Source organism: Orycteropus afer, unplaced genomic scaffold (genome assembly GCF_000298275.1).
Source record: "Orycteropus afer afer isolate SDZICR_OR568_19922 unplaced genomic scaffold, OryAfe1.0 scaffold00247, whole genome shotgun sequence".
Classification (NCBI taxonomy): domain Eukaryota; kingdom Metazoa; phylum Chordata; class Mammalia; order Tubulidentata; family Orycteropodidae; genus Orycteropus; species Orycteropus afer.
The window spans coordinates 4,267,364-4,277,596 of record NW_006921834.1 but is presented as its reverse complement, the minus strand read 5'-3'; the positions used below and the strand labels follow the sequence as shown (position 1 = coordinate 4,277,596).

The 10,233-nt window shown below is 39.1% G+C and overlaps 1 protein-coding gene across 1 annotated transcript in view; it reads right to left on the bottom strand.

Annotated features, from left to right (window-relative positions):
• Window positions 1-7,324: 7,324 nt before the first annotated feature.
• Window positions 7,325-10,233, bottom strand: part of LOC103204420 (keratin, type II cytoskeletal 6A-like) — an 11,333-nt gene continuing 8,424 nt past the window's right edge. The window contains exons 2-7 of the mRNA XM_007949614.2: window positions 10,085-10,180; window positions 9,797-9,961; window positions 9,201-9,326; window positions 7,929-8,149; window positions 7,672-7,706; window positions 7,325-7,560 (exon numbers count right to left, since the gene is read on the bottom strand). Of these exons, the coding sequence (XP_007947805.2) occupies window positions 7,325-7,560; window positions 7,672-7,706; window positions 7,929-8,149; window positions 9,201-9,326; window positions 9,797-9,961; window positions 10,085-10,180 (879 nt within the window). The remainder of the gene's footprint in view (window positions 7,561-7,671; window positions 7,707-7,928; window positions 8,150-9,200; window positions 9,327-9,796; window positions 9,962-10,084; window positions 10,181-10,233) is intronic.

Genomic DNA, 10,233 nt, shown 5'->3' with positions numbered 1-10,233 from the left:
CCTCACCTAATCCCTTCAGCTGATTGCTCTTCTCTCTGGCTTCCTGGCTTTTAATCCCCTTTCTCCTGCTCTTCCCACTTGCTACTTTGGGCGTCCCTGAGTTGTCTCTCCTCACCTGTAACCCTGCTAGAGATTACATGATAGAATTCTGCAAGTCCAATGACTTATTCACTGAAAAAGCTTTTTTCCAACAACATGAATGGCACCCATACATGTGGACCTCACCAGATGGAATACACAGGAGTCAGATTCACAGTTCTTTATAGTATCCTGATATTACCCTTTTTATTTTGGTTTATTCTATGGTGACATTGCCCATTTCATTTCTTAGTCATGTTTTTTGCATCTTCTCCTTCTTTTCTTTTGCTAGGTGTGTCAGTGGTTTGTTGATTTTATTAATCTTTTCAAAGATTTCAAAGAAGTTAAAAAACTTCTAGTGTTTTTTATTTTTTTCTATTGTCTTCATTTTCTGTTTCACTTATTTCTGCTTGAATCTTTATTATTTATTTTCTTTTGGTGACTACAGGTTCTTTTTTTCCCCCTGCTCTTTTATAACTGTTGGAGATATTGGGTTAAGGTGTTGATTTTTGTCTTTCTTCTTTTTGGACAGATGCATTTACTGCTATAAATTGCCCTCTGATAACTGCTTTTGCTGTTTCCCTAAGATTTTGGTATGTTGTGTTTTTGATTCAAGGAATTCTCTGTTTTCATTTGTTATTTCTTCTATTACCCAGTCATTTTTAAGGAGGGTGTTATTCAGTTTCCACGTGTTTGCTCTTTTTCCATTTATTTTCCCATTGTTGATTTCTAATTTTACAGCATTGTGATCTGAGAAAAGGTTTTGCAGTATTTCAATGGTTTTAAATTTATTAAGGCTTGCTTTGTGATCTAACATATGGTCTATCTGGAGAATGTAACATGTACACTGGAAAAGAAAGTATATTGTGCTGTTGGGTGAAGTGCTCTGTAGAAGTCTATAAGGTCAAGTTGATGGATTGTATTGTTTAGTTCTTCTGTGTCTTTGTTGAGTTTCTTTCCAGTTGTCCTATCTTTCATTGAAAGTGGTGTATTAAAGTCTTCTACTATGTCTGTGGAGTCATCTATTTGTCTTTTCAATTCTGTCAAAATCTGATTTATGTATTTTGGGGCTCTTTCATTGGGTGCATAGATATTTATTACAGTTATGTCTTCTTGTTCAATCGATCCTTTAATCATTATATAATGTTCTTCTTTGTCTCTTTTGGTGGTTTTCTGTTTTAAAAGTCTATTTTATCAGAAGTTAATATTGCCACTCCTGCCCTATTTTGATTGCCATTTGCTTGATATGCCTTTTTCCAGCTTTTGATTTTTAGTCTATTTTTCTTTGTTTCTAAGGTGAATCTTTTGTAGATAGCGTATTGCTGGGTCTTATTTTCTTTTTTAGTCTGTAGCTCTCCATCTCTTGAGCAGTGCATTTAATTCATTTATATTCAGTGTAATTATCAACAAGAATGAATTGATTGCTGTAATTTTGTTATGTATTTTTGTGTGGTGTTGTTGATTTCTTTGTTCCATATAATTTTTTTTGTGCTGAGTTTATTTTGTTTATGAAAATTGTTATCATTTCCTTCATTGCCATTGTTTTAGTATTTGCTAAATCTTTTTACCTCTCCTCTTAATTTTGTTGCAAAGGTTTATTAATCTTCTTTGAGATTACCCTGTGATTTATTATTATCTTCCCAAGTTTACAACGGTCTGTTCTATCTTGCAATTCTCTTGACTTCCTCACCATTTGGGATTTCTGTACTACACTATTTATTCCCTCTTTTTGGTTTATAATTGTCTTAATTTACCAATTGATATCTCAATTCCCTGTTTATAATCTTGTAAGTTTATTTTACTTTGGACACCTCTATAACTGTTTGGTTTCTGGGTTATCATACATGTTAATTGTTGGTTGTTGTCTGATGTTTTTGGTTCTCTGCCATAAGGTAAGGTACTTAGTCTTTAGCATATCTTGTAAGGTTGGTCTGGTTTTAAGGAATTCTCTTAATTTTTGTTTATCTGGAAATGTCCTAATTTTATCATCATAGTTGATAGACAATTTTGCTGAGTATATGTATTAGACTGCATTCTCTACAGAAGCCAAACCAGTAAAGCTTATATATGTTGTTGTTGTTGTTTGCCATCTAGTGGGACCTGACTCATAGCAACCCCTCCTTGGGTTTCCGAGGCAGTATCACTACAGAAGTAGATTGCTCAATCTTCCTTCTGAGGAGTGGCTGATGGGTTTGAACTGCCAGCCTTCTGGTTAGCAGTCAAGTGCCTTAGGCACTATGCTACCAGAGCTCCTAAAGCTTATATCTTCAATCTCACTAATTCTTTCTTCCATTAATTCAAATCTTATCCTTTGCCCATTCAATACATAATCTATTTTAGAAATCTTGGTGTTTGTCTTCTTGATTAAAAAACAAACCATTTTTTCTTGTTTTTGAATGGTTTCTAATTTTTCATTTACATTGTCAGTTTGTTCTTGTATTGTTTTCCTAAATTGCTCTAGAGTTTTGTGTGTTTTCCTTAATTTTGTCAGTATTTTCTTTGATCTATTTCTCAATCCATTGAAGGTATCTAAATACAATTATTTTGAATTCCTTATCAGGTAGTTCCAGTGCCACTTCTCTTTAGGGAAGTTTCCTGTGTCTGATTCCTGGTCCCTTGTTTGTACTACTTTATCTTGCTTCTTTGTGTGAACAGGGATGGTCAGTTGTCTCTTAGACATTGTGATTTCATTGTATTTATATTTATATTTGCTAATCTGGTAGTATGTTGGCACTCACCACCTGTCTCCCTGTGGCTGTGATAGAAGATGAGAGTGTGTGTATAGATCTCTGTTAGCTGTTTATGAAGGGTTGGGTTGGTCTTGGCTGCCATCTATCATTGATCAGTTGGTACAGAAACAATGGTGGCCTTCACCTAATGGGTGGGGCTTCAAGAGGTGAGTATGGTTTGGTCTTGTGGGCAAGTTGCTATCTCCCACCTGGTTAGATTAAAAGAAAGAACCACCCCCCCAAAAAAAAAAAAAAACACCAAGAGAAGAACAAACCACATAAACAACAACAACACTCACAAAAGAAAATAGAAAAGCAGTAAAAGAAAAGTAAAAAAAGAAAAATAGGACAATGAGAAGAAAACTTCACAATATCTGAGGATAGAGGAATAAGAGAAGAAAGCAAGAGTAAAAGAATAATAAGGAAAAAATGAGAAAAATGCAAAAAGACAACCAAGGGATGGGAGGAACCAAAAGAGAAAAAGAAAGAAAAAAGAAGGGAACCGGGAAAAGGGAATAAAATAAAAAACAAGAACCAGGGAAAGGAAAGAGAAAAAATAAATAGAATGGAAGGAAAGAAGAAGAAAAAAAGAATAATTTCCTTTAACAAAATGGGGGGGGGGTGGAGGGCTGTCAGCAACTTGCTCTCTGTTTCTGCTGGCCAGTCAATGGGAAACAAGGCACTTGGTCTAGTCCTCCTACTAGTTCTTGCCTGCCAAGAAGGGAACTAGAGCAGGTCACCTGATCTCAGAAGAGTTCTTATTGATCAAGAAGAGGTCTGGGGGCAAGGTATCCAGACCTGGAAAAAGTTCTTGCCTGCTCAAACTGTGTTGGGAGCAAGGCACCTGATTTCAGAAGGATTTTTTTTTTAAACAATACATTTTATTGAAATATAATTTACAGAGAGTGAAATATACAAAACTAAAGTGACATGAGTCAATGCATTTTTTTTCAGTCCCGCCCCTCCCCTCCCACCCTGTTAACTAACAAAGAAAGTTTCCTTCCACATGTAAACCTTTCCTTGACTTTTTACAATGATTAACTAATACTATGTTTGCCCTTCTGTGATTGACTTATTTCACTCAGCATAATGTCCTCCAAGTTCATCCATGTTATGCAGTGTTTTGCAGATTCTACATTATTCTTAATGTTGCATAGTGTTCCATTGCGTGTATGACCTTAGTTTGGTTATCCATTCTTTTGTTGGTGGGCACCTAGGTTGTTTCAATCTTTTTGCTATTGTAAATAGTGCTGTGATGAACATGGATGTTCTTGACCTGGCTGGTTTGGTTTTGGTTTATGGACAATAAAATGAGAGTATACAATGATGGTGGCCAAGATTTAGGATATATACCTAGTAATGGGATTGCTGGGTTAAATAGTGTTTCTAATTCTAGCTTTTTAAGGAATCATCATACTGCTTTCCCAGTGTTTATATCATTTTACAGTCCCACCAGCAGTATATGAGAGTCCCAATCTCTCCACATCCTCACCAGCATTTGTTATTTTCTGTTTTGTTGAACTTTGCCATTAGTATCAGTGTGAGATGGGTTCTCATTGTTTGGATTTGCATCTCTCTGATGGCTAATGATCATGAACATTTCTTCATGTATTTGTTGGCCACCTGAATATCCTCTTTGGTGAAGTGTCTATTCTTGTCTTCAGAAGCTCAAAATGTAGCTGGGGATGTTGTTGTTGTTTGTTGTTGTCATGTGCCGTCGAGTTGAACCTGACTCATAGCGACCCCTCCTTGGGTTTTAGAGGCAGTATCACTATGGAAGTAGATTGCCCCATCTTCCTTCTGAGGAGTGGCTGGTGGGTTTGAACTGCCAGCCTTCTGGTTAGCAGTCAAGTGCTTTAGGCACTATGCTACCAGAGCTCCCATACCTGGGGATAGGGCATTAAAAAATCTCTGCTTATCTAAAAGATTTTTTTTTTTTTTTTTTTTTTTGTGACTGGTTTGCTTCAAGCAACATCCATGCCAGGTTCACATATTGCTTGTGACTGGTTTCTTAAGATTCATTTATTCTATACCAGAGCCCTTTCTTTTTTATACCAGTAAATAGTAGATAAATTTGTTTTTAATAGAATGTTTGCATTTTAGAATTGGCTTATTATTCTCTGTTGGTGTCACTTAACTTTTTCTATCCCCAATCCAACAAAATTTCATATATACTAGTTGTATTAAAGGCTTTATTAGATTAGTTCAATTGTTCCAGGCACAATTGTGTCATAGCTTCTGCTATATCTTCTCTATTGTAACATATCATAAGGCACATAATATTAATGAGGTTAAGATTGATCAGTGAACCAGTGCAGTTTCAGCCAGATCCCTTGAGGAATCTGTACTAATATACAACATAAAATTTTTATCAAAGATTTTGGCATCCATTGATGATTATTTCTCATAATTATTACTGGTTCTGTTTCTCTAGAGAATCCTGACTGATCCATTGCTATGTTTTGTTGTTGTTATGTGCCATCGAGTCGGACCTGACTCATAGAGACCCCTCCTTGAATTTCCGAGGCAGTATCACTATGGAAGTAGATTGCCCCATCTTCCTTCCAAGGAGTGGCTGGTGGGTTTGAACTTCCAGCCTACTGGTTAGCAGTCAAGTGCCTTAGGCACTATGCTACCAGGGTTCCTGATCCATTGCTATAGTCTATATAATTTTCCTTCTCAGTTATTTTCCTTTCCATTATTCCTCACTGGTACATAAAAATGTGTGTTGTAAGTGGCCTTAAATTTCAGAAGCTAGTCATCACCTATCTGATATTGGAGAAGTTCTGTGAGGAAAGTAAAGAGGTGGCAATGTAAGAGGCTGCCCATGTTGCCAGGGAAATGGTTAGGGGTGAACACAACAGGATATTGATAGAGCAGGATCCAGAAATACCCTCTATAAATTAGTTGATCCTAGAAAATTTCTCTTGTGATATTAGAGGCAGGGGGCTAGGGGGATAATTGTCCCTCCTGGGAGAAACAATGGAGTGCTGTGGACCCAGAGCCATACAAGGTGACAGATCATAGAAGTCAAACAAGGCCAGATCACATGTGTAGGAGAGTATGGACCATCCCTTCTGAGCAATACAGACCCAGCTGTTACTGGGTGTCCATGAGAGGTCCAGAGCTGCTTCAGTTACTTAGAGTGTGAGGGAGAGGGAATTGATTTGCATTCCTTTCTTGGTTGCTTTCACACTTCAAGAAATTAGCATTTTTAATTCTGTGTCTGAGTGTATTTAATTTGATCCACTCTAGTGCTTCCAATTTTTTCCAGTGGTGAAGATTGGAAGATATGTGATACGTATCTCTCTGCATTTGTACAATTTCCTCAGGATATGTTTTGAGAAGTATAATTCAAAAGTATGTTTATTTTAAATGCTCATGGGTACATGTTGTCAGATAAGTTTATTGATCAGGATGGAAATTCTAAGTAAAAATCAAACATTCCATTCTCTTGTCAAATGCTTTTTCATTTTGATTGGCCAGGGATATGTTTTTTCAACTGGAAATTAAGGGTGACCCATAGGAGAGGGAACAGAGTGGCCTCTGAGACCAAGCAGAGGGAAAAATATAATGTAACATGGTATGAACACTAAGGCTGCTGGTTCAAACTCACCAGCCACTCCTCGGAAGGAAGATTTGGCAATTGACCTCTGTAGTGATACTGCCACGGAAACCCAAGGAGGGTGCTTATGAGTTGAATCTGACTTGATGGCAGTGAGTTTGGTTTGGTTTTGGTTTATGGACAATAAAATGAGAATACACAATGATGGTGGCCGAGATCTCTTCCATTCCACTTGCCAATATATAGGATGCGATCTGATCTGAGATGGAACTCTGAGCATTACAATAACAAATTACTGTTTGTTAAATTTGTGAAAGAAGGGAATGAGGCACATGTGGATTTGGGATATCTCTCAAAAATGACTTATCTTATGAGATGAAAAACTTAAGAGCCATTGTTGCCAAGACAAAGAAATCCTAAACAATGAAAGATATTATAAATCTGCTTTATTTAGTAATTACAAAAGAGCAAAGTGCAGAGAAAACATCATAGGGATACAGACTCTGTACATCATAGAAATCATCACCTGTGTTTTCATGGCCACTTCAAGGGAGGACCACAACACTTGAAGATGGGAAACTTGGGCCAATGGAGATCAAGGAAAAGTTGTCCTGTTCTAGACTATAATCCAGACTGAGTTTCTATGATTAATAGTGGCAAAGGGAATTCTCTTGAAATGGTCAGCCTCCGATGCAGGACATTGGAGGCAAGAGATTGATAATTTAGTACAAAGTGAAGCATCACAAGTGGTTAAATTATGATGTGAAATCAGAGTTTAACATTCTGATGGTAAGTAAAGGAAGTTCATGTGGGGTAGATGTAGGCAAAGAGATGAAAGGAGAACTAGGAAACATCAGCTCTAAATCAGAGACTAAGAGAAGACCAGGGGGCAGTAGAGGAGAAGCAGGGGAGGAGCCTGAGACATTGTGGAACTTGAGCTGGTGGTAGAACTTCAGTGGTTGTAGCTCTTCCTGCTGGAGGATGAGGTGGTGGTGTATTTGATGGTGGAACTGCTGCCGCCAGAGGAGCTGAGGCCACCTCCAATGCCTCTGCCACTGCCAGAACTGAAGCCACCTCCAAGGCTGTGACCACCGCCATAGGAGTAGCTGCTGCCTCCACCCAGGCCTAAGCCACCACTGACACCACTGGAGCTGCCATAGCCACTGGAGACGGTGGACTGCACCACAGCTGTGAGGGAGGAGAACAAGGAAAGGATGATGCATGGTCAGACTCCATCTTCTACTGTGAATCCAAGCATAAAAACAAAGATAAGGCAGGAAAGCATGCAAAGGTACTTACAGATGTTTACTTGTCCAACACCTTCCCCATTCAACCTAGGAGGAGAGGAAATACAGGGAAGGTGAGACCTCAGGAATCCATTACCTGGATCAGTGTGGGATGCTCTATCTAAGGAACACTCCATTGAGAAAGGATCCTTTTGATTGTTTTCCAAGAATGGCAGTATAGCCATGACCAGATTGTGTTAAAATTGTGCTTATGGACTAGACATCTTAGATTATACCTGGAAATTTGGGAAACTTGTATGAGTTACCCACCTGCACTCCTCGCCTTCCAACAGCTTCCTGTAGGTAGCGATCTCCACATCCAGGGCCAGCTTGGTGTTCATTAGCTCCTGATACTCCTTCAGCATCCGGGCCATGTCCTGCTTGGCCTTCTGCAGGGCATCTTCCAGCTCTGTTAGCTTGTTCTGGGCATCCTTGAGGGCCATCTCCCCACGCTGCTCAGCATCAGCAATAGCAGCCTGCAAGTTGGCACACTAGAGGGGGAAAATAAGCAGAAATACCTTGTAATCTTGTTCTTCAGAGCAGACTAACCGAGTTAATTTTCTTTCCCAGTGTTAAGAATTTTACATCCCAGAATTGAAGACTGTTCCTATCTGTCCTTTCCTGTCTTATAAAGTTGGGGAACGACTTAACAAAAATCCATCCGTTTTCATGCTAATCACTTTCCTTGAGAGTGGATAGTGATTGATGAATGACACTACAGTGGACTTAAGACCAAGGGACATTGGAAAAAAGAGTCCCCATTATTTATTTTGTAGGATCTCTGATGATGTAGTGCCTAAGGCATTTGACTGCTAACCAGAAAGTTGGCGGTTCAAACCCAGCAGCCACTCCACATAAGGAAGACTGGGCAATCTACTCCCATAAGGATTTACTACCTTGGAAACCCAGTGGGGGTTGCTATAAGTTGGAATCAACTCGATGGCAGTGAGTTTGGGTTTTTTAATTATTTATTTTGTAGTCTTGTCTATAAAATCGAAATGGGACCCTTTTTAAGATTTCATGTGGATGCCACATTAACTTATACACAATTACAAACATCTTAAATTGAGGTAATGGTTTTGCACATCTGACTCTTACAATCTTGCCTTCTCCCACCTCTCAATCTCACACATGTAGGCAACAATGCTCTTTATCCTCCGTTTTGCTCCACTTTCCTTTTCATGTAAAATCTTGAGAGCATTTGCAACAATATTCCTTAGGATTTTTGTGTTCTTCCTTCCCAACATGTTACTTTGCAATTTCCAAATCAATTATTCTATTTGTGTAAATCTTATTTGATTGCCTCTGACCTTTATTTTTTGAGCAGGTGAGACTATTTCTATCCACGTTTGTATCCAACTTTTGGGTTAAAACCTCTTTTCTAATCAATAATACTCTCTCAGGGCAGCCACTGCATCTTCTCCTCTCCCCTGCTGTTCACCCAGTGCCCAGGAACTTGCCAATGATGGTTGATGACTGCCTGTCTAATGGTCTGGGAAGGAAATATTGCCTTTCCTCATCATTGACCTGCCTTCACCATACCTGCTTCTTGACGTGGTCGATCTCAGACCTCAGCCTCTGGATCATGCGGTTGATCTCAGAAATTTCCTGCTTGGTGCTGCGCAGGTCATCCCCATGTCTGCCTGCCATGACCTGAAGCTCCTCATACTGTGGTATCAAGGGAGAGAGACAGTGTATGTGAGTTTTCCCATGGTGACAGTGACTTTCAATTCTTAGTCAGACATTTGAAGATCTCAAACCCAATGGTTTTTCATCAAAGGAATGGAGCAAAAATTCACATAAATATAGTACAACTGAATCACAAGACATCCTTATTATGGGATCACTGATGGCCTTGTTCTTTTCTAGACTTTGATATTCTTTACAGTGTTTCGAAAGACAACATTCAGAATGAATCTAGAAATCTAGAAACTCTGATTCCCTACTCCTTGATGGTATGATTATTTTACTCATTAGACTTGGGCATAAATTATGTAAATATCTACTCTAACTGTGCAAACATGCACATCCTGTGAGATAACCCCAATTTCTGCAAATACATTTCCCAAATGAAGTTGTAACCTGACTGGACCTAAATGAGGGGCATGGCGATTCCTCACTACTGACTCACTGCTCACCTTGGTCTGGTACCAGGACTCGGCCTCAGCCCGGCTTCTCTGAGCTATCTCCTCATATTGAGCCTTGACTTCGGCAATGATGCTGTCCAGGTCCAGATTGCGGTTGTTGTCCATGGACAGGACCACAGATGTGTCTGAGATGTGTGTTTGCATTTGAGACAGTTCCTGCACAATATAAGACTGTAAGATCATCTTTTCCAGAGACATTCATAGGAGATCCCAACTCAAGAACTTCCCACTCCTTGCTGAACCATACTAGACTAAATAAAATGGGCTAGAGATACTTACTGCATCATAGAAGACTTTCAGGAAATTGATCTCATCTGTAAGACCATCTACCTTGGCTTGCAGGTCAACCTTATTCATGTAGGCAGCATCCACATCCTGGGGGAAAACCAATGACTTCGATCAACTAAGCCTTTATGCCCAGCCGATCT